General features: G+C 41.0%; 1 protein-coding gene across 1 annotated transcript in view; it reads left to right on the forward strand.

Annotated features, from left to right (window-relative positions):
- The window catches only part of USP33 (ubiquitin specific peptidase 33), a 315,907-nt gene that overhangs the window by 100,406 nt on the left and 189,941 nt on the right, over positions 1–25,560 (forward strand). The window contains exons 7-8 of the mRNA XM_053693333.1: positions 1,042–1,111; positions 11,396–11,509. Of these exons, the coding sequence (XP_053549308.1) occupies positions 1,042–1,111; positions 11,396–11,509 (184 nt within the window). The remainder of the gene's footprint in view (positions 1–1,041; positions 1,112–11,395; positions 11,510–25,560) is intronic.

The following is a 25,560-nucleotide window of genomic DNA, read 5'->3' on the forward strand; positions in this document are numbered from 1 at the left end:
TGCACCAATAGGATTCCAAAGGAGGCTCGCAGCAGCAAGCCTGCACCAATAGGGTTCCAAAGGAGGCTCGCAGCAGCATGCCTGCACCAATAGGGTTCCAAAGGAGGCTTGCAGCAGCAAGCCTGCACCAATAGGGTTCCAAAGGTGGCTCGCAGCAGCATGCCTGCACCAATAGGGTTCCAAAGGAGGCTTGCAGCAGCAAGCCTGCACCAATAGGGTTCCAAAGGAGGCTCGCAGCAGCAAGCCTGCACCAATAAGGTTCCAAAGAAGGCTCGCAGCAGCAAGTCTGCACCAATAGCGTTCCAAAGGAGGCTTGCAGCAGCAAGCCTGCACCAATAGGGTTCCAAAGGAGGCTCGCAGCAGTAAGCCTGAACCAATAGGGTTCCAAAGGAGCCTCTGCTGCTTAATAAATAAAGTGCATTGTCACTATTTTTTCTTTCATGATTCAGATAGTGCGTACATTTTTAAACAATTTACTTCTATTAGCAATTTTGCTTCATTCTCTTGTTATCCTTTGTTGAAGGAGCTGCAATGCAGTACTGGGAGCTAACTGAGCACATCAGTAAGCCAGTGACAAGAAGTATATATGTGCAGCCACAATTCAGCAGCCAGCTCCTGAGCCTACCTAGGTATGCTTTTCAACAAAGGATACAAAGAGAACTTGATCATATCAGAGAATAACAGTAAATTGGAAAGTTGTTTAAAATTGTATGCTCTATCTGTATCATGAAGGTAGTAAAATGTCTCCTAAAGGCAAGAACTGGCAACCACTTTAGCTCTCCATGTATGGAAAACTTATTTAGGTTAGCACACTTAGCTAAACACTGTTACACAGCGCACTCACTTGCTTCCACTCTTTCAAAAATATAAATAAAAAACTATTAAATACCTTTGATATAATTTTTGGATGCATTAGTATTTTGCTTTGCTTCTGTTAGTTGAATGTCTCAATAATGGCTTTTTACAAAAAAAAATAAATAAAAAAAATCATTTTGGCATTTTGTCTGAGTTTCATATGTGTTCATTGTTATTTGTTAACAGGCCTCACTGGGTTAAAAAATATTGGCAATACTTGTTATATGAATGCAGCTTTACAGGCTCTGTCAAACTGGTAAGTGAGATAGAATTTTGGTCGCATGTATGAAAAAAAATGGTCATATCCACAAAAAGTATTCTAGTTATTTATATAACATTTTTTGTAGACTTAGAAAATTCTAGTGGTGTGATCCCCCCTTCCCTGTAGTATGTTCCTGACCACTATGCCCAATATGTATCCACTCTTGTGCTTTACAGCAGTGATGGCCAACGTTCTAAAAAATGGGGGCAAATCAGTATTTTAGACACTTTAAAGGGACATGAAACTGACATATTTTTTCTTTACTGATTCAGATAGAGCATGTGATTTTAAACATTTTTCAAATTTACTTTTCTTATTTAATTTGTTTTGTTGTTTTGTTATCCTTTGTTGAAAATCATACCTGGGTAGACTCAAGAGCTGCTGATTGGTGGTTGCATATATGTGCTTCATGTTATTGGCTCACGTGTTCCCAGTAGTGTATTCTTCAACAAAGGATACCAATAGACTGAAACAAATTAAATAATAGAAGTTAATTGCAAAGTTGTTTAAAATTGTATTCTTTGCCTGAATCATGAATGAAAAAAATGTGGGTTTCATGTCCCTTTAAGGGCCACAGATCAATATTTTAGAAGCCACAAGGCTACAAATAAATGTATGGCTACACACACACACAAATATTAAGATATTTCCAAAAAATGTCCAGACCCTCATTTCGGTAAACTCTATCTGCTGTTATCCCCCTTAGACCGCTCTTTTAATTTGTATTTTTTTTGTTTGCTGATCACCATAATACCAAAAAGCACACATTTTTAGTTTCACTTTTTCCTGGGCCACAAAACCTATGGCACATATTATTTTGCTTTCCCTTTAGGGGCTGCACAAACTAGTGCAGAGGGTGGCATGTGACCCATGGGCCGCCAGTTGACAATCTCTGCTTTACATTGTAAATCCCTTGGTGCTCTCACTTTTATTACACCATCGAGTTGATGGCAACTCATAAACTGAAGGTTTTACAGGATATATATATATACAGTATATTATTTTAAATTGTGTTTACAATTTAGTGTTTTAATTCAGCATTGTCTTTTTAATGTTATTGTCTTTTTAATATGCAGCTTTTTGAAAAGCATATTGAATAAATCTCGCTCATAATTTATTATAATTTATTGGTGTTAATTACCCACTTATGAGTAGAGGGGAAAAATCATATTGTGGTTGGCTAAGCTGCCAAATGGCTCTTGGGATTTCAGTGGCAATTAAAAAGTAAATATTAATAGCTTTCTGTATCAAATCCATGAAAAAAAGAGCATCAAAAAGTAAGAAGGGAAAAGAAAGAAAGATTTTAAAAATCAAAATACAGTTACTTTAGTTTTTCATTATTATTGTTGTTGTTGTTGTTTTATAAATCGACCAATAAATTAATAACGTTAAAGTTTTATTGAGAAAGAAAAAAGCATGAATCGTTCTTGCTCGTGCAATTAGTAAAAGGTTTTTGGAATTCCGTTGAGCCTTTTCAGTGTAGTGTCATGAACTCTTCCATATACTTGTCCTAGAAATATGGATTTTAATTATATAAAAATACTGGTTCACCCAAATTACCTGTTTCCATCTTAATATGGGAAGAGTCCACAGCTGCATTCCTTACTTGTGGGAAATACTGAACCTGGCCACCAGGAGGAGGCAAAGACACCCCAGCCAAAGGCTTAAATACCTCCCCCACTTCCTCATAACTCCAGTCATTCTTTGCCTTTCGTCACAGGAGGTTGGCAGAGAAGTGTTAGAGATTTTGGAATAGTCTCTTAAAGAGGGTAGTACTCTTCAAGATGGGACTGGAGTTTTAAGTAATCCTGTCAGCCTCTCAGTGAAAGCATGGATGAAAGTTAGAGTCCGGAGATGCAGGGAGAGTCTTTCAGCGAAACCATCCCGACTCATATTAACAGCTCCATAGGCAATCAGCGTTTACGAGTTTCGCTGCCTGCTTTCTTCACTCAAGTCCATGTCAGAAGCGATGCTACTATCTGTCACACTTGAAGGGCCATGTTCCTGTTCCACGGCTTATATTCTGGTAAGATCGTTTCATATTTTATACATGTATGATAATGCAAGAAGACAGGGTCACAGTGTGACTCCTTTTATCTGTATAGAATCAAAGGTTAATATCTCCTTAGGGGGGAATAATCTTATATGTTTATTTGATTTTATGCTGCTTTATGTGTGAGATGTTATGGGCTCATAGGCTGTTATGGAATATACAGGTTTCACTTTCACTTTGAAAGCCATGCAGCTCACAAGCTTGGCACGCTTTCTCATAGCAGGGACGGTCCTGCATTATGCACCATGTGATTCATTCCCTTTTTTTCCTGACCGGGCGTCTATCAGAGAGGAGTCCTAAATCTCTGTACTGTCTGGGTCATAGGAGTTGGTGAGGGCCCCAGCCATTGGGATATAAGGGTGTCGTTTTTTGAATAAAATAAGATGTTTTATTTCTCTAGTTCTCCGGTTATTGCACTAGCGATGGAGGATTCTGTTACACTCCCTCTATTCCTAATGAGTAATTCCTGTTTATATGGTGAGGAGGCCTTAGTTCCGCCCTCTCAATTATGTTCCATATGCCTTGATAATGTGATAATATCAAACATGTTTGATACCACGGAGCCGTCCACCTCTGAGGAGTTGTCGTCCAGTGTGGTGCGTACCCTACATTCTTATATCTCTACACATGCAGTTTTCCCGTAGCATTGCTGATCCTCCATCTGGAGGGGGCCTTTTTTCACCAGACGTTACTGCGAAGTTCAGACGGCAGTGTCCGCGGCCTTTAATTCTTTACCTCGCCCTGCTAAGCGCAAGCGAAAGGTTACATATTGCACTCCTTCCCAGAGTACATCAGATAATATATTGAATTTAACTGAGGGTTATCCGAGGATGAAGTTCTTTTTGAGACATCAGAGTATGAATATTCTGGGTTGTAGTCTGCTGCCTTTAAACCTCTGGCTGCGGAGGAACCAGACTTTAGTTTAGGAATTTGCGCTTTCTTCTAAAGGAAGTTTTTGGCGAATTCAGAGGTTCCAGAGGCCAAATTGCCTGATGAACCTTTAATTCCTAAATTGGATAGAGTTTGAGGACAGGGTGGTACTTTATCCTTCCCTGCTCCTGTTAGATGGCGAACATTATTAAGACTGAATGGGACAGGATTGGATTCCTTTTCCCCCCCTCTTCTCCCTTTAACAAATTGTCCCCTGTCCTGGACTCTCAATGGAGTTATGAGGTTCCGTCCCTAAATGGAATGGCGTTATCTTCACCCTTGCTAATCGCACTACTATCCCGTTGCAGGTTAGTTCTTCATTTGAAGAGCCCATGTATAAAAGATGGAAACACTGTTAAGAAAGATGTTTCAACATACGGATATTTGTTTCAACCGGCGACAGCTTTTGCCGCGGTTACTGGAGAAACTACCATCTGGTGTGACTCCTTATAGGATTTGATTGGGATGGAGGATCCCCTCGATGTTACTTAAAAAAGATTTACTGGCTTGAGGGTTGTTAATTCTTTTATCTGTGCTGCTATTAGGCAGTTTATTCGCTTGAATGCTATAGCTTCAGCATTTTCTGTTTAGGCACGTCAGGATCTGGCTGAAGTCATGGTCTGCGGATATGACTTCTAATTCTAGACTTCTTCCCTCCCTTTAAGAAAATGATTTTGTCTGGTCCAGGCCTGGACTCAATTATCTCCACAGTCACAGGGGTGCCTTCCTACCGCAAGAGTATATGAACTAATCTAAGGGGCGATTTTTATTCTTTTCGTTCTGATAAAGCCCATGTAAGCAGTTCTCCGCTAAGCCAGAGCAACCCAAGAGCTCTTGGAAGCCGGCTCAGTCCTGGAATAAATCTAAGCAGAGCAAGAAGCCCGCCAAGTCTACGTCTGCATGGATGGGCGGTCCGCGGTCCTCTTCTGGATCGTGTAGGGGGCAGTATGTCACTCTTTTCAGTTGCTTGGTTCAGGGACGTGCAGGATCCATTTGCCCTTTAGGTCATTGCTCAGGGTTATAAGATAGGTTTTAAGTCTCAGCCACCTGAGGTTTTTAAATGTCCCCTTGTTTAAGATGGAGACAATAAGGTCCATTCTTCCCCTCGTTTGAGAGGGGTAGTTCATGACCACGATAGATCTGAAGGATGCTCCCTTCTCGTACCAATCCTCAAGGACCACTTCCAGTTCCTAAGGTTTGCATTCCTGGACCAGCACTTCCAGTTTATTGCCTTTCGTTTGATCTAGCTAAAGAAATTTTTCGAAGAGTGGACCATTCAGAATATCTCCTCTGTCCTCTTCGATCCCATGGATGGCAGATAATTTAGAGAGAGTTCTCTTGCTCAAGTACCAGGGTAGAATTCTTGAGTACTATAATAGTCTCCATAGACATGAGAATATTTCTAACAGACCAGAGACTTTGCAAGATAGCTTCAACATGTCTTGCCCTCCAGATCTCCTTAAGGCCATCTGTGGCTCGGTGTATGGTGGTGGTTGGTCTCATAGTCTCCAGCTTGGACATCATTTCCTTTGCCAGGTTTCACCTCAGACTGTTGCAACTGAGCATGCTGAACGAGTGGAACGGCGATCATTCGGATCTGTCTAAACAGATTTCTCTGGACAACCAATCGGGAGAATCGCTCTCTTGGTGGTTTTGGCCGGATCAGTTGTCCTGAGGGAGATCCGTCTCAAGACCATCCTGGGTGATTGTGACTACAGTTGCGAGTCTGTCAGGATGGAGAGCTGTTTGGGATGCCAGGAAGGCACAGGGCCTCTGGTCTCAGGAGGTAAAGCTCCCTCCTGATCTCATTTTGGATCTTCGGGCAATATACAATGCTTTGAAGTTTTGGCCTCTGCTGGGTTTGTCCCAGTTAATCAAATTCAAATCAATATATCCTCGGTGGCTTACATCAACCATCAGGGGGGAACGAGAAGCTCCTTAGTTTTGAGGGAAGTATCTCGGATTCTGGTGTGGGGGACACCCGCATTTGTTCCCTGTCATCGATCCACATATCCAACTGGGGTGCGTATTTCCTCAGCAGACAATCCTTCATCCTGAGTGTTTGCAGAGATTTACAAGCGGAAGATCTTATAATGTCTCAATACCAAGCTACCCAGATAGAGGTCAAGGTACAGGGATCCTCAGGCGGAGCTATCAGATGCATTAACTGTGCCTTGGAGGTTCAATCTAATTTATCCTTTCCGACGGTTACCACTGCGTCCTAGTGTAGTGGCTCGAGTCAAGCAGGCGTCAGTGATACTGACTGCTCCGTCTTGGCCACAAAGGATATGGTTCGCGGATCTAGTGGGGATGTCATCATCTCTTCCATGGAAGTTACCTTGTCGCAGGGATCTGCTGACCAAAGTCTCTTTGTTCATCAATGTCTAGATTCTCTGAGGCTGACTGGAGATTGAACGCTTAGTCCTAGCCAAGAGAGGGTTTTCTGAGAGAGTTAGTTTTACTCTCATTAAAGCTTGTAAGCTGGTTGCACGTTGCATCTATCATAAGGTGTGGAGGACCTACTTATTCTGTTCTCCAGGACAACCTGGAGAAGGACTTTTCTGCAAGTCCCCTGAAGGGACAGTTTTTGGCCCTGTCTGTGTTACTGCACAAGAGGTTTGCAGAGCTTCCAGATGTGTAGCCATTTGTTAAGACTCTGCTGGGATCAGACCTGTGTTTAGATCTAAGGCTCCTCCTTGGAGTTTAAATCTTGTCCTTAAAGGGACATTAAACCCAAAAAATTTCTTTCATAATTCAGACAGAGAATACAATTTTAAACATCATTCCAATTTACTTCTATTATCTAATTTGCTTTATTCTTTAGATATCCTTTGTTAAAGAAATAGCAATGTACACGGGTGAGCCAATCACATGAGGCATCTATATGCAGCCACCAATCAGAAGCTACTGAGCCTATCTAGATATGCGTTTCAGGAAAGAATATCAAAAGAATGAAGCAAATTCGATAATAGAAGTAAACTAGAAAGTTGTTTAAAATGGTATTCTCTATCTGAATCATGAAAGAAAACCATTTGAGTTTAATGTCCCTTTAAGGTTTTGTAACAGGTTCCGTTGAAGCCTATGCATGAAGTAGACATTAAATTGTTGTCTTGGAAGGTTCCTTTTCTACTGGCTATTGCTTCTGCGCGCAGAGTATCTGTGATTGCTGCCTTGCAATGCGTCCCTCCTTATCTGGCTTTTCATGCTGATAAGCCTGTTCTGTGAACCATCAATCAAGAGTTTGTGGTTCCTTTCTTATGTCCTAATCCTTCTCCCTCGAAGGAACGTTTACAACGTATTTCTTGGTGTGGTTTGTGCCTTGAAGTTCTAACTTCGGGCCACGTAGGAATTAAGACACACCACTTTCTCTGTTCTCTTTTCCGAGAAGCGTAGGGATCAGAGGGCCTCTTCGACTTCCTTATCTTTTTGCCTGCGAAGTGTCATCCGTTTAGCATAGAAATGGCGGGACATAAGCCTCCTCTGAGGATTACGTCTCATTCTACGAGAGCAGTGGTTTCCTCTTGGGCCTTCAAAAATGAGGCCTCTATGGATCAGATTTGTAAGGCTACCTGGTTCTCCTTACATACTTTTTCCAAAATTTTACAAGTTTGATGTTTTTGTTTCTGCTGAAGCAGCCTTCAGGAGAAAGGTTTTGCAGGCTGTTGTGCCCTCAGATTAGGGCCCGCCTCTCTCTTTTCCCTCCCGTTAGTATTCCGTCTGGAGCTTGGGTATATGTTTCCCACAAGTAAGGAATGCAGCTGTGGACTCTTCCCATATTAAGATGGAAAATATAAATCATGCTTACCTGATAATTTAATTTCCATCTGTATGAGAAGAGTCCACAGCTCCCGCCCGTGTTCTCAGATGGGCGGCCCTAAATTTGAATTTTTTTCTTCTGGCACCTTTTTCACCCTGATATTTCTCCTACTGTTCCTTGTTCCCTCAGCAGAATGACTGGGGTTATGAGGAAGTGGGGGAGGTATTTAAGCCTTTGTCTGGGGTGTCTTTGCCTCCTCCTGGTGGCTAGGTTCAGTATTTCCCACAAGTAAAGAATGCAGCTGTAGACTCTCTTACCATACTCATACCCAGACTCTTTTTCATTTTTACAATAGGATTTCTGATTTTATGTTTTTTCTGTATTTAAATTCAAACTATGTATAAATATTCTCTTACACTATAGTAGGATTATGTGCTGTACCGTGGCATTTAGTAACACCTCCCAGCAACCTAGAGGGGCAGGATGCCTATATATACACTTCCTCCATCCTGCCTCAGTGCTGCCTTATTTGTAGTACAGTATGCTACAGAAAGAATGTTTGTCCATCTCTTTACGGTATGATTTTCTTCACGATATTTGCCGATTACTGTTCTCTATGCTCACCCTGATATTTCAGCTTTTCAGTAGACCTTGCAGTGTTCTCCACAATGCCGGGTGGCATAATGAAGTATCCATGTGGGGGCAGTGTAATATTTTCTAACATTATTTCATTTACTGCTATCCAAAGCACAAATTTATTGCACAATTTAGCATAAATGTATTTAACCCCTTCACACCCTTAGGATGTTCCATGCCATCCTAACAGCACTGGGCTTCAACCCCCTTAGGACTGCACAGAACTTTTTTTTACCTTATATGGTGTCCTGCACCTTCCTCCTTTGACGCAGTAAAGTATCGGCCTGGTGGGCGTGCCTACCAGTGTATGCAGCCCCCCATGATCTGATCCTGGCATTGAAATCACGATATTGTGATTTCAATATCGGGCAAGTGTTTACATTAGAAAAATGTTCCTATGTTAACACTATTGTGCAAGCACGAAGTCGTCAATGATAATTTGTGCACTAAAAATTTAACTTTTTTAATATTAGCTAATTTTAGCTTAATATTGATAACAATTTTTGCCAGGTGATCAGCAAAATCAGCCTGGTGGTACACCTGCTAAAAAGGTCCTGGGGAGATCACTGCCTTTCCCTTTCCTTCTTTTTTATAGAGGGTAAATATGTCTGAATTTGTTCTGGCCATGTTTATATCTAACCTATGGGCTAGATTTTATTATGTCAGTTCCCACAAATGTATTATGCTATTTTAACTTTATCATGCACAGGATAATGGTTTTACTTTGTATTGGGCATGTGGCTTATGTGTGAGGGATGTCATTAACCTTCAGCCTATATTATATCTCCTTGGTGGCATTTTTGGCTTTCTCAGTGTCCAGTGCCTACAGACATAGCACAGAGTTTGCAGTTACCTTCAACCAAAGATCATGTTTCTGAGTCTCTCCACATTATTCCCTATTCTTCTATCTCTAGTCATCCTTGGCTTGTTCATATGTGAACTGAAGGCATCTTTAAAGGGGCATGAAAGTAACACACTTTCATGATTCAGGTTGAACATGCAAGTAAAAAAAGTTTCCCGGTTTCATTCATAAGGTGGTGAGAGTCCACGAGCCATTACCTGTGAGATTTCAACTCCTGGCCACTAGGAAGAGGCAAAGAGACCCAAAATTTCATTCACTGTTAATCCCTCTCACACCTCTGGTATCCCAGTCTTAATCGTTGCCTCTACAGGAGGAAGGTGAAGAATAGAAGAGCTCCAGATTCTTTGTTGAAAGGGCTTCTCAAACCTATGTGAGACCCTTTTTCCCCTCACACAATAAGGAATACAAGACAGGGGAACTTGCAGTACTGGGCAGTGACAGAAAAAAAACATCCTTCTCCTTTAGCCTCCCCCTGTTAGGTCAGCCTTTTACAGTTGTCGCTGTAATTTGTCCCTTAGTCACCTCCTGTCAGGTCATTGTTGTGATATCCTCTGCTGGAAGCAGTCTTCTCTGCAGATCTTTGTTCTACATTTAGTCAAACAAGTCACTTTCCCTTCCTAGATACATATTGGCTTTAAGTGTTTTACATACTATTTTGTTTAACCTATAAATGAATTAAACAACTTCTTTTGACAAGTTGTATTTCTTTTACAATATTTTTCCAAGCACAGTGTCTGAATTGTTTGCTCTTTCTTGCAACGCTCCTTATCTTATTTTCTATTAGTATTTTCTTTGAATGAATTCAGTCAGAACATTGTAGTTCTTTGCTTTGTTCTATGTCAATTTTTAAAGAACATATAAAGTTTACTCACATCCTACTTAGGATTTAATCAATTATTTCTTTAGACCACTTATAAGTCAGTAGACAACAGTTTTATTTAGTTTCCTGGTTAAAGTATATGGCTTGCTCAGAAGCAGGAAATCTTTCTTTACAGTCAATGTTACTACTTTCTGGGCCTTTTAAAAGGAAGTTTCTGTTGTGTATATTGCACAGCACTAGCAACTTGGTTTTCTTTACTCCATTTTTACAACATTTTCTTTTCCATCTTTGAGATATTTATTGACAGGAAAGTCCTATAGTCTTAGTAAACAGTAAATCGGTGCATGCCTTAACTTACCCTCTTATTTACTCATGGACTTTAAAGCTTGGATATTAGATCCCACAAGTAATGGTTCATGGACTCTCGCCACCTTATGAAAGAAAACAAAATGTATGCTTACCTGATAAATTATTTCTTTCATGGTGGTGATAGTCCACAAGTCCCTGACCTTTTAGATTTTTTCATTTGGTGGCAGTTTTAATATATACCTCACTGTACCCAGCTTTGTCCTTCCCTACTTTAATACCTTCTCCTTTTATCGGCTTTACATTAGACTGGGATACCAGAGAGGGATTAAAAGTTTGTGGAATTTTTGGTAACTTTGCCTCCTAGTGGACAGGAGTTGAATCACAAAGTTAATGAATGGCTCATGGACTCTCATCATCATGATTGAAATTAATTTATCAGGTAAGCATAATTATTTTTTGTTCTCTTGTATCCTTTGTTGAAAAAGAAAGACAAAAGAACCCTACATAATTAGGCATAGGGTGTGCACATGTCTACGCTGTTGCCATATACTGTTCAAGAAACATGCACACTCCAGAGCCTGCCTAAATATGTTCTTTAACAAAGGATACCAATAGAATTAAATTTGGTAAAATAATTACATTGTAAAGTCCGTCTGTCCCCCTAAAATTGCATGCTGTATCTGAATAATGAAACATTAGTTTTTAGTTTCATGTCTCTTTAAGGGGAGAAGAATCTGGTTTCTGCGATATTTTACCTACTCCATGTAGTATGAAGTTATATACCTAGCAGTGATAGAGAGGGAAAGATAACCAGGGTAGGTATTATTTGAAAATGCTAGGATACAATCCATATGCGCAAGGTTGAAATAATAAGGCATGTTTATTGATTCTACTATTTTTTTTCTTTTCAGTCCTCCCCTTACACATTACTTTCTTGACTGTGGGGGTCTAGTTCGTACTGACAAGAAGCCAGCACTTTGTAAGAGCTACCAAAAGTTAATGACTGAAGTTTGGCATAAGAACAGGTATGTGCCATTGCTTCCAAATAATGAACTGAATGTGTGTGTGTGTAGATTTTCACAGTACAATTACACATGTCATATTTAAATTGCCTCTAAACAAATAATTTAGCAGATTATATTTCATAATAACATACAAGTAAACCTTAAGGGGACACAAATCATTTTTCAATAGATGGTGAGAGTCTACAAGGTCATCACATGTGGGATTGTCCTCCAGTCCACTATGAGGGAGCAAAAACACCCCTACATACCAAAGTTTAAAAACCTTCCATGAATCACTCCGTCAAATTTTTGCCTCCGGGATGGAGTAAGGTGAATTTTGAAGTGCTGATCTACTTGTTGTTTATAGGGTTTCTCTAACCAATTTGAGACCCATTTCCCCCTCTGAGCGCCTACGGAGGACAGAGGGGAAGACTAAAGTTTCAGCCAAGTATTGAAAATCCCAGAGTGGAAATGTCACAGGCCTACCAGGCGAAATGCGGATTTAACTGCCAATCCCACCTGGGTTAAACTGTGCTATTCCTTGTGAGACCCTTGGCACTATGCTTGCACTGCCACGGATGGGTCTGTCTACTGGAAAAGTTATCTGTAGCTGCGATAACTTTAGTAGACAAAGCTACTGACAGATATGAACAATGCACCTTAACAGCCCACAGGCTATTAGCGTTAACATTTACACATGATGATTCACACAGACTGGCGACATATACTCATACACTACCGATTTCTATAGCAGTTTTAGGTCACTTGGTTTACCGTCTTATTAGCACTTTAATGAGCCTTCTTTACTCACCTGCACTAAAATCCAGGGTTTCGACATTGGGTTCGGCACAAAGGGTTGACCTTTTTAGCGCACCTTCCAGTCTTTTTCTGTTTCTGAGATGTGTAACTATCTGTGTGTCGAGAGACGCTCTCAGGACTGGTGGAGGTGGTGAGACTCTCTGAAGAACTTTTCTAAAAGTCGGGGATAAATTATTTAACGCTTACTTTGATGTTGTTTATTGTTTGTTAGCCATTACTATTTTATACCGTTATTTACAGAACTTACTTTTTAGTATACCTTGCTGTATTACCTTACAGGGATTACTCGGTTTTACATTGTGACAAGTTTCCCTCAAGGGTTAAATACATGTGTGCCTTTTTACTGCTTCTGTCTATCTCGGATACCTAAAGGACTACTAAATACAGTAGGATTGAATAATTGACAAATACATAACACAAAGACAGTGCAGTTGCACTTTCAATTTGAAACGAGCAGTAGAATATTTTCTGGTTAATCCAATTATCCCTCCCCCATTATCATGTGACAATCATCCGACAAATCACAAAATGCATTTTTGGATTTACTGTGCACATGCTCAGTAGTAGCTGTAGCCTCAGAGAGTTTTTATATAAAAAGAATGTGAACCTTTTGATAATGGAAATAAATTGAAAATTTTTTTTGTTTGTTTGTTTTTTAACTTGCATGCTTTATCTGAATCATGAAACTTTAATTTTGACTTTTGTCCCTTTGAGCTTCTATCCTTTGGAAGTACAATCCAGTGGTTATTTAACCCCTTTCAATTTGTGCTTACGTTGTAAGGATATTCAGCAGTGTATTGTTCCCAAGGCTCTACAGCTAACCATGGCTACACCCGTGCAGCTTCTACGGAACAATTTCCAAAATGTAAGGAATATAATCACTCTTCCATTAATAAATTGATAGCTTTGCCTCCAGTAGTTAAACACATGCAAGGGGTGGAATGTGATCTTTGTCTGGCTTTTGGCTCATCAGGGACATCTTAGTTGTGACATTTCTAAATTTCCCATAGATAAAAGGGGTACTTTTGAATCTGAAGATTCCTTTTCCTCCTGACTTAGTGGCAAAGGTTGCGTCCTTTTATTTCAGACTTAAGCATATTCACACTCTATTACCGAAGGTTTTAATTGCTTTAGAAGTAGAGGATTCTCCTGCTACAGATAAATTAGCAACCTGTTAAAAATAAAAAGATGTAAGGAAGTCCCCACACAGCTTTTCAATCTTTTTCATTCTGATCTAATTTCTGATGAATGGAATAAACCAGGTATTCCTTGTATTCCATCCGAAGAGTTCAAAATGTTTCCTCTTCTCTTCTGCAAATATAGATGTATGGAAAACTATTGCTGTGATTGAATTGTATACACACTTGCTAGGCGGACTACTATTCCTTTAGTGTCACCTGTCATGTACAAAGACCAGGATACCTTTTGGTTTAAATTCTCAAATGGATGGAAATGTAATTGTTGAGAATTAAATTATGCAAAAAAAAAAATTGTTTACTAAATTAGGGACACACCTATGTAAATAAATTTACAAAATTATAATTATTTAAAACATGTCCATTATTTATATATAAAGTTAGACTTGCATGCATTTTGCAAGGGTTCTAAGGGGTTACATGAGATTTAAGAAAATGTGCATACTGATTGGTTGATTATTGCCATAAATGGCTGTTACATCACCCCTAACAAACTCTAACGGCTAGATTTGGAGTTTGGTCGGTAACGACCCGAAAAGCTAACGCCGGCTTTTTTCTGGCCGCACCATAAAAATAACTCTGGTATTGAGAGTCCACATAAAGGCTGTGTTAGGCTCCAAAAAAGGAGCGTAGAGCATATTTAACGCAGCTTCAACTCTCGATACCAGAGTTGCTTACGCAAGCGGCCAGCCTCAAAAACGTGCTCGTGCACGATTCCCCCATAGAAAACAATGGGGCTGTTTGAGCTGAAAAAAAACCTAACACCTGCAAAAAAGCCGCGTTCAGCTTCTAACGCAGCCCCATTGTTTGCTATGCGGAAACACTTCCTACGTCTGCACCTAACACCCTAACATGTACCCCGAGTCTAAACACCCCTAACCTTACACTTATTAACCCCTAATCTGCCGCCCCCTGCATATTATTAACCCCTAATCTGCCGCTCCGTAAACCGCCGCTACTTACATTATCCCTATGTACCCCTAATCTGCTGCCCTAACATCGCCGACCCCTATATTATATTTATTAACCCCTAATCTGCCCCCCACAACGTCGCCTCCACCTGCCTACACTTATTAACCCCTAATCTGCCGAGTGGACCTGAGCGCTACTATAATAAAGTTATTAACCCCTAATCCGCCTCACTAACCCTATAATAAATAGTATTAACCCCTAATCTGCCCTCCCTAACATCGCCGACACCTAACTTCAATTATTAACCCCCTAATCTGCCGACTGGAGCTCACCGCTATTCTAATAAATGTATTAACCCCTAAAGCTAAGTCTAACTCTAACACTAACACCCCCCTAAATTAAATATAATTTTAATCTAACGAAATTAATTAACTCTTATTAAATAAATTATTCCTATTTAAAGCTAAATACTTACCTGTAAAATAAATCCTAATATAGCTACAATATAAATTATAATTATATTATAGCTATTTTAGGATTAATATTTATTTTACAGGTAACTTTGTATTTATTTTAACCAGGTACAATAACTATTAAATAGTTAAGAACTATTTAATAGCTAAAATAGTTAAAATAATTACAAAATTACCTGTAAAATAAATCCTAACCTAAGTTACAATTAAACCTAACACTAAACTATCAATAAATTAATTAAATAAAATACCTATAATTATCTACAATTAAACCTAACACTACACTATCAATCAATAAATTAAATACAATACCTACAAAAAACTACAAAGTACAAAAAATAAAAAAATATTTACAAACATAAGAAAAATATTACAACAATTTTAAACTAATTACACCTACTCTAAGCCCCCTAATAAAATAACAAAGCCCCCCAAAGTAAAAAAATGCCCTACCCTATTCTAAATTACTAAAGTTCAGCCAATCGGATTGAACTTGATTCTGATTGGCTGATTCCATCAGCCAATCAGAATATTCCTACCTTAATTCCGATTGTCTGATAGAATCCTATCAGCCAATCGGAATTCGAGGGAAGCCATCTTGGATGACGTCATTTAAAGGAACCGTCATTCGTCGTTCAGTCGTCGGCCAGGATGGATGTTCCGCGTCGGAGGTCTTCAGGATCCTGCCGCTCCGGATGGATGACCATAGAAGATCCCACTTGGATGAAGACTTCAATCGGATGGAAGACCTCTTCTGCCCCGCTTGGATGAAGACTTCAGCCGGATCATGGACCTCTTCAGCCCCCCGCTTGGGCTTGGATCAGGACATCGGAGGAGCTCTTCTGGATCGATCGGTGAACCTGGTATGGTGAAGATAAGGTAGGAAGATCTTCAGGGGCTTAGTGTTAGGTTTATTTAAGGGGGGTTTGGGTTAGATTAGGGGTATGTGGGTGGTGGGTTGTAATGTTGGGGGGGGGGCTATTGTATGGTTTTTTTTACAGGCAAAAGAGCTGAACTTCTTGGGGCATGCCCCGCAAAGGGCCCTGTTCAGGGCTGGTAAGGTAAAAGAGCTTTGAACTTTAGTCATTTAGAATAGGGTAGGGCATTTTTTTTATTTTGGGGGGCTTTGTTATTTTATTAGGGGGCTTAGAGTAGGTGTAATTAGTTTAAAATTGTTGTAATATTTGTCTTATGTTTGTAAATATTTTTTTATTTTTTGTACTTTAGATAGTTTATTTCATTGTAGTTATTTGTAGGTATTGTATTTAATTTATTTATTGATAGTGTAGTGTTAGGTTTAATTGTAGATAATTATAGGTATTTAATTTATTGATAGTGTAGTGTTAGGTTTAATTGTAACTTAGGTTAGGATTTATTTTACAGGTAATTTTGTAATTATTTTAACTATTTTAGCTTTTAAATAGTTCTTAACTATTTAATAGCTATTGTATCTGGTTAAAATAAATACAAAGTTACCTGTAAAATAAATATTAATCCTAAAATAGCTATAATATAATTATAATTTATATTGTAGCTATATTAGGACTTATTTTACAGATAAGTATTTAGCTTTAAATAGGAATAATTTATTTAATAAGAGTTAATTAATTTCGTTAGATTAAAATTATATTTAACTTAGGGGGGTGTTAGGGTTAGACTTAGCTTTAGGGGTTAATACATTTATTAGAATAGCGGTGAGCTCCAGTCGGCAGATTAGGGGTTAATAATTGAAGTTAGGTGTCGGCGATGTTAGGGAGGGCAGATTAGGGGTTAATACTATTTATTATAGGGTTAGTGAGGCGGATTAGGGGTTAATAACTTTATAATAATAGCGGTGCGGTCCGCTCGGCAGATTAGGGGTTAATAAGTGTAGGCAGGTGGAGGCGACGTTGAGGGGGGCAGATTAGGGGTTAATAAATATAATATAGGGGTCGGCGGTGTTAGGGGCAGCAGATTAGGGGTACATAAGTATAACGTAGGTGGCGGCGCTTTGCGGTCGGCAGATTAGGGGTTAATTATTGTAGGTAGCTGGCTGCGACGTTGTGGGCAGGTTAGGGGTTAATAAATATAATATAGGGGTCGGCGGTGTTAGGGGCAGCAGATTAGGGGTACATAAGTATAACATAGGTGGCGGTCGGCAGATTAGGGGTTAAAAAATTTAAATCGAGTGGCTGCGATGTGGGGGGACCTCGGTTTAGGGGTACGTAGGTAGTTTATGGGTGTTAGTGTACTTTAGAGTACAGTAGTTAAGAGATTTATGAACCGGCGTTAGCCCAGAAAGCTCTTAACTACTGACTTTTTTCCTGCGGCTGGAGTTTTTTCGTTAGATGTCTAACGCTCACTTCAGACACGACTCTAAATACCGGAGTTAGAAAAATCCCATTGAAAAGATAGGATACGCAATTTACGTAAGGGGATCTGCGGTATGGAAAAGTCGCGGCTGAAAAGTGAGCGTTAGACCCTTTTTTTAATGACTCCAAATACCGGAGGTAGCCTAAAACCAGCGTTAGGAGCCTCTAACGCTGGTTTTCACGGCTAACGCCAAACTCTAAATCTAGGCCTTAGTGAACAAGTGCCCTAGCGTCATGAAACGCGTCTGATGCGGTGGGGTTGTTGGATCCCCTTCATACCTTGATTTATTGTCAGCTTTTGAACCCATGCCTGGTTTAGAACATCAGCTCTTATCCTGAAAGGTTCTTTTTCTCTTTGCCATTTCTTCAGCCAGATAAGTTTCTGAGCCTTTAGCTTTATCTTGCAAACCTCCTTTCCTGGTTTTTCATCAGGGTGAGGCTGTTCTTCAAACTAGTTATTCCTTTATTCTAATTACATCTTTGGCTAATATGAACTAAAAGATGTTGGTTACTTCTTTATGTCCATTTCCTAAGAATTCTAATGAGCGACTTCTTCACAACCTGGATGCTAAAGTTTTTATGCTTTCTTCTTTCTTGTCCATCCATTTTTTTAGACCAGCAGTTACCTAAGCTGCTAGGTTAAGGCCTTAATTAATAAGTACTTGGATGCCTGGAAGATTCACTTGAGTGCATTACTGCTCATTCCATTCCTGTCTTAAAGGGACAGTTTACTCAAAAATGTTCTCCCCCTTTAATTTGTTCCCAATGATCCACTTTACCTGCTGGAGTGTATTAAATTGTTTACAAGTGTTTCCATTAACCTTATATTGGCATTTAAATTAGTTTATTTAGCCTGTAGTATCCCCCCTCATTCTGAAAGGTTTTGGACTCGAGGCCAAGCTGTGTTAACACAGCCAGTAGAAGAAATTACACTCCCAGTGGGTTATAGAAGAGATAAGGTAATAAAATGTTAATTTCTCCTACATTGGTGTGTCCGGTCCACGGCTTCATCCTTACTTGTGGGATATTCTCATTCCCTACAGGAAGTGGCAAAGAGAGAACACAGCAAAGCTGTCCATATAGCCCCCCCTCTAGCTCTGCCCCCCAGTCATTCTCTTTGCCGCTCTGTACAAGTAGCAGCTCCACGGGGGTGGTAAAGAGTATGTGGCGTTAGTTGTAGTTTTTTATTTCTTCTATCAAGAGTTTGTTATTTTAAAATAGTGCCGGTTTGTACTATTTACTCTACAACAGAAAGTGATGAAGATTTCTCCAACATAGGTGTGTCCGGTCCACGGCGTCATCCTTACTTGTGGGATATTCTCTTCCCCAACAGGAAATGGCAAAGAGCCCAGCAAAGCTGGTCACATGATCCCTCCTAGGCTCCGCCTACCCCAGTCATTCTCTTTGCCGTTGTACAGGCAACATCTCCACGGAGATGGCTTAGAGTTTTTTAGTGTTTAACTGTAGTTTTTCATTATTCAATCAAGAGTTTGTTATTTTCAAATAGTGCTGGTACGTACTATTTACTCAGAAACAGAAAAGAGATGAAGAATTCTGTTTGTATGAGGAAAATGATTTTAGCAACCGTAACTAAAATCCATGGCTGTTCCACACAGGACTGTTGAGAGCAATTAACTTCAGTTGGGGGAACAGTTTGCAGTCCCTTGCTGCTTGAGGTATGACACATTCTAACAAGACGATGTAATGCTGGAAGCTGTCATTTTCCCTATGGGATCCGGTAAGCCATGTTTATTACGATTGTAAATAAGGGCTTCACAAGGGCTTATTTAGACTGTAGACTTTTTTTGGGCTAAATCGATTGATATTAACACTTATTTAGCCTTGAGGAATCATTTATTCTGGGTATTTTGATATAATAATATCGGCAGGCACTGTTTTAGACACCTTATTCTTTAGGGGCTTTCCCAAAGCATAGGCAGAGTCTCATTTTCGCGCCGGTGTTGCGCACTTGTTTTTGAGAGGCATGGCATGCAGTCGCATGTGAGAGGAGCTCTGATACTTATAAAAGACTTCTGAAGGCGTCATTTGGTATCGTATTCCCCTTTGGGTTTGGTTGGGTCTCAGCAAAGCAGATACCAGGGACTGTAAAGGGGTTAAAGCTTAAAACGGCTCCGGTTCCGTTATTTTAAGGGTTAAAGCTTCCAAAATTGGTGTGCAATATTTTCAAGGCTTTAAGACACTGTGGTGAAAATTTGGTGAATTTTGAACAATTCCTTCATGTTTTTTCGCAATTGCAGTAATAAAGTGTGTTCAGTTTAAAATTTAAAGTGACAGTAACGGTTTTATTTTAAAACGTTTTTTGTACTTTCTTATCAAGTTTATGCCTGTTTAACATGTCTGAACTACCAGATAGACTGTGTTCTGAATGTGGGGAAGCCAGAATTCCTATTCATTTAAATAAATGTGATTTGTGTGATAATGACAATGATGCCCAAGATGATTCCTCAAGTGAGGGGAGTAAGCATGGTACTGCATCATTCCCTCCTTCGTCTACACGAGTCTTGCCCACTCAGGAGGCCCCTAGTACATCTAGCGCGCCAATACTCCTTACTATGCAACAATTAACGGCTGTAATGGATAATTCTGTCAAAAACATTTTAGCCAAAATGAACCCTTGTCAGCGTAAGCGTGGCTGCTCTGTTTTAGTTACTGAAGAGCATGACGACGCTGATATTAATATCTCTGAAGGGCCCCTAACCCAATCTGAGGGGGCCAGGGAGGTTTTGTCTGAGGGAGAAATTACTGATTTAGGGAACATTTCTCAGCAGGCTGAATCTGATGTGATTACATTTAAATTTAAATTGGAACATCTCCGCATTTTGCTTAAGGAGGTATTATCCACTCTGGATGATTGTGAAAATTTGGTCATCCCAGAGAAACTATGTAAAATGGACAAGTTCCTAGAGGTGCCGGGGCTCCCAGAAGCTTTTCCTATACCCAAGCGGGTGGCGGACATTGTTAATAAAGAATGGGAAAGGCCCGGTATTCCTTTCGTCCCTCCCCCCATATTTAAAAAATTGTTTCCTATGGTCGACCCCAGAAAGGACTTATGGCAGTCAGTCCCCAAGGTCGAGGGAGCGGTTTCTACTTTAAACAAACGCACCACTATTCCCATAGAGGATAGTTGTGCTTTCAAAGATCCTATGGATAAAAAATTAGAAGGTTTGCTTAAAAAGATGTTTGTTCAGCAGGGTTACCTTCTACAACCCATTTCATGCATTGTCCCTGTCACTACAGCCGCATATTTCTGGTTTGATGAACTGATTAAGGTGCTCGATAGTGACTCTCCTCCTTATGAGGAGATTATGGACAGAATCAATGCTCTCAAATTGGCTAATTCTTTCACTCTAGACGCCTCTTTGCAATTGGCTAAGTTAGCGGCTAAGAATTCTGGGTTTGCTATTGTGGCGCGCAGAGCGCTTTGGTTGAAATCTTGGTCGGCTGATGCGTCTTCCAAGAACAAGCTACTAAACATTCCTTTCAAGGGGAAAACGCTGTTTGGTCCTGACTTGAAAGAGATTATCTCTGATATCACTGGGGGTAAGGGCCACGCCCTTCCTCAGGATCGGCCTTTCAAGGCAAAAAATAGACCTAATTTTCGTCCCTTTCGTAAGAACGGACCAGCCCAAGGTGCTACGTCCTCTAAGCAAGAGGGTAATACTTCTCAGGCCAAGCCAGCTTGGAGACCAATGCAAGGCTGGAACAAGGGAAAGCAGGCCAAGAAACCTGCCACTGCTACCAAGACAGCATGAAATATTGGCCCCCGATCCGGGACCGGATCTGGTGGGGGGCAGACTCTCTCTCTTCGCTCAGGCTTGGGCAAGAGATGTTCTGGATCCTTGGGCGCTAGAAATAGTCTCCCAGGGTTATCTTCTGGAATTCAAGGGACTTCCCCCAAGGGGGAGGTTCCACAGGTCTCAGTTGTCTTCAGACCACATAAAAAGACAGGCGTTCTTACATTGTGTAGAAGACCTGTTAAAAATGGGAGTGATTCATCCTGTTCCATTAAGAGAACAAGGGATGGGGTTCTACTCCAATCTGTTCATAGTTCCCAAAAAAGAGGGAACGTTCAGACCAATCCTAGATCTCAAGATCTTAAACAAATTTCTCAAGGTCCCATCGTTCAAGATGGAAACCATTCGAACTATCCTTCCTTCCATCCAGGAAGGTCAATTCATGACCACGGTGGATTTAAAGGATGCGTATCTACATATTCCTATCCACAAGGAACATCATCGGTTCCTAAGGTTTGCATTCCTGGACAAACATTACCAGTTCGTGGCGCTTCCTTTCGGATTAGCCACTGCTCCAAGGATTTTCACAAAGGTACTAGGGTCCCTTCTAGCGGTGCTAAGACCAAGGGGCATTGCAGTAGTACCCTACCTGGACGACATTCTGATTCAAGCGTCGTCCCTCCCTCGAGCAAAGGCTCACACGGACATCGTCCTGGCCTTTCTCAGATCTCACGGCTGGAAAGTGAACGTGGAAAAGAGTTCTCTATCCCCGTTAACAAGGGTTCCCTTCTTGGGAACAATTTATAGACTCCTCAGAAATGAGGATTTTTCTAACAGAGGCCAGAATAACAAAGCTTCTGGACTCTTGTCGGATACTTCATTCCGTTCCTCTTCCTTCCGTAGCTCAGTGCATGGAAGTGATCGGGTTGATGGTAGCGGCAATGGACATAGTTCCTTTTGCGCGCATTCATCTAAGACCATTACAACTGTGCATGCTCAGTCAGTGGAATGGGGACTATACAGACTTGTCTCCAAAGATACAAGTAAATCAGAGGACCAGAGACTCACTCCGTTGGTGGCTGTCCCTGGACAACCTGTCACAAGGGATGACATTCCGCAGACCAGAGTGGGTCATTGTCACGACCGACGCCAGTCTGACGGGCTGGGGCGCGGTCTGGGGATCCCTGAAAGCTCAGGGTCTTTGGTCTCGGGAAGAATCTCTTCTACCGATAAATATTCTGGAACTGAGAGCGATATTCAATGCTCTCAAGGCTTGGCCTCAGCTAGCGAGGACCAAGTTCATACGGTTTCAATCAGACAACATGACGACTGTTGCGTACATCAACCATCAGGGGGGAACAAGGAGTTCCCTAGCGATGGAGGAAGTGACCAAGATTATTCTATGGGCGGAGTCTCACTCCTGCCACCTGTCTGCTATCCACATCCCGGGAGTGGAAAATTGGGAAGCGGATTTTCTGAGTCGTCAGACATTGCATCCGGGGGAGTGGGAACTCCATCCGGAAATCTTTGCCCTAGTCACTCAGCTGTGGGGCATTCCAGACATGGATCTAATGGCCTCTCGTCAGAACTTCAAAGTTCCCTGTTACGGGTCCAGATCCAGGGATCCCAAGGCGGCTCTAGTGGATGCACTAGTAGCACCTTGGACCTTCAAACTAGCTTATGTGTTTCCGCCGTTTCCTCTCATTCCCAGGCTGGTAGCCAGGATCAATCAGGAGAGGGCGTCGGTGATCTTGATAGCTCCTGCGTGGCCACGCAGGACTTGGTATGCAGATCTGGTGAATATGTCATCGGCTCCACCTTGGAAGCTACCTTTGAGACGAGACCTTCTTGTTCAGGGTCCGTTCGAACATCCGAATCTGGTTTCACTCCAGCTGACTGCCTGGAGATTGAACGCTTGATTTTATCGAAGCGAGGTTTCTCAGATTCTGTTATCGATACTCTTGTTCAGGCCAGAAAGCCTGTAACTAGAAAGATTTACCACAAAATTTGGAAAAAATATATCTGTTGGTGTGAATCTAAAGGATTCCCTTGGGACAAGGTTAAGATTCCTAGGATTCTATCCTTCCTTCAAGAAGGATTGGAAAAAGGTTTATCGGCAAGTTCCCTGAAGGGACAGATTTCTGCCTTGTCGGTGTTACTTCACAAAAAGCTGGCAGCTGTGCCAGATGTTCAAGCCTTTGTTCAGGCTTTGGTTAGAATTAAGCCTGTTTACAAACCTTTGACTCCTCCTTGGAGTCTCAATTTAGTTATTTCAGTTCTTCAGGGGGTTCCGTTTGAACCCTTACATTCCGTTGATATTAAGTTATTATCTTGGAAAGTTTTGTTTTTAGTTGCAATTTCTTCTGCTAGAAGAGTTTCAGAATTATCTGCTCTGCAGTGTTCCCCTCCTTATCTGGTGTTCCATGCAGATAAGGTGGTTTTACGTACTAAACCTGGTTTTCTTCCGAAAGTTGTTTCTAACAAAAACATTAACCAGGAGATTATCGTGCCTTCTCTGTGTCCGAAACCAGTTTCAAAGAAGGAACGTTTGTTGCACAATTTGGATGTTGTTCGCGCTCTAAAATTCTATTTAGATGCTACAAAGGATTTTAGACAAACATCTTCCTTGTTTGTTGTTTATTCAGGTAAAAGGAGAGGTCAAAAAGCAACTTCTACCTCTCTCTCTTTTTGGATTAAAAGCATCATCAGATTGGCTTACGAGACTGCCGGACGGCAGCCTCCCGAAAGAATCACAGCTCATTCCACTAGGGCTGTGGCTTCCACATGGGCCTTCAAGAACGAGGCTTCTGTTGATCAGATATGTAGGGCAGCGACTTGGTCTTCACTGCACACGTTTACCAAATTTTACAAGTTTGATACTTTTGCTTCTTCTGAGGCTATTTTTGGGAGAAAGGTTTTGCAAGCCGTGGTGCCTTCCATTTAGGTGACCTGATTTGCTCCCTCCCTTCATCCGTGTCCTAAAGCTTTGGTATTGGTTCCCACAAGTAAGGATGACGCCGTGGACCGGACACACCTATGTTGGAGAAAACAGAATTTATGTTTACCTGATAAATTTCTTTCTCCAACGGTGTGTCCGGTCCACGGCCCGCCCTGGTTTTTTTAATCAGGTCTGATAATTTATTTTCTTTAACTACAGTCACCACGGTACCATATGGTTTCTCCTATGCTAATATTCCTCCTTAACGTCGGTCGAATGACTGGGGTAGGCGGAGCCTAGGAGGGATCATGTGACCAGCTTTGCTGGGCTCTTTGCCATTTCCTGTTGGGGAAGAGAATATCCCACAAGTAAGGATGACGCCGTGGACCGGACACACCGTTGGAGAAAGAAATTTATCAGGTAAACATAAATTCTGTTTTCTGTTAAAAGAGGAGTATGATTTTGGCACCAGTAACTAAAATCCATTGCTGTTCCCACGCAGGACTGTTGAAACCAGAGAACTTCAGTTGGGGGGAACAGTTTGCAGGCTTATCTGCTTCAGGTATGATCAGTCACTTTTCTAACAAGACCAAGTAATGCTAGAAGACTGTCAGTTTTCCCTTCTGGGATAGGTAAGCCATTTTCTTAGACTCAGTAACAGAATTAAGGCTTATAACTTTGGCTCTATGCTGGTTGACACTATTGTGGGCTAAGTCGTTTGATTTTTAACATGTTTATGCAACATTTGGAGTGTTTTTCAAATTTTGAAACAGTTTTGGGGAATTTTATTTGCGCCTGGCAGTCGTTTAGACACCTAATCTTGTCAGAAAAGGCCCCTTCACTCTGGAATGCAGAGGGAGGAGGCCTCATTTTCGCGCCTCAGTTGCGCAGTTACTTTTCACTAGGCAGTTCATGTAGCTTCACGTGGAAGGTCCAGAGGCTTGGAAAAGGACTTCAGAGAGGCTTATTACTGTTTTGAATAACCCCTAAGGAGGTAAACGCCGCAGCAGAGACTGTGGCAGGGGACTGTAGTGTGTTTAACCGGTTAATTGTTATTTTAGCTCCGGTTTGGGCATTTAAGGGTTAATTTGCCTAAAAATTGGTGTGCAGTACTTTCAAAGCATTAAGACACTGTGGTGAAAATTTCATAAAGATCGGATATTTCTTTGATGTTTTTCTGACGTTTCAGTAATAAAGTGTGCCCTTTTATTATTTAAAGAGACAGTAACGGTTCTGTATAAAATAACTTTTATTGCATTAAAGATCTACCTAAGTCTGTTTAACATGTCTGTGCCTTCAGATAGCCTATGTTCTGTGTGTATGGAGGCCAAGGTGGTTCCCCCATTAAATGTATGTGCGAATTGTGCCATAGCGTCCAAACAGATTAAGGACAGTACTGTCACATTTAATAATGTTGCCCAAGATGATTCTTTAAATGAAGGTAGTGGGGATAGTTCATCATCCTCTCCTTCTGTGTCAACACCAGCTTTGCCCGCGCAAGCGATACCTAGTACATCTAGCACGCCAATGGCTGTTACTATGCATCAATTAGCAGCAGTAATGGATAATTCTCTAGCAGCCTTTTTATCCAAACTGCCAGCTTTTCCTAGAAAGCGTGATTGCTCAGT

Source organism: Bombina bombina, chromosome 10, assembly GCF_027579735.1.
Source record: "Bombina bombina isolate aBomBom1 chromosome 10, aBomBom1.pri, whole genome shotgun sequence".
In the NCBI taxonomy this organism is placed as follows: Eukaryota; Metazoa; Chordata; class Amphibia; order Anura; family Bombinatoridae; genus Bombina; species Bombina bombina.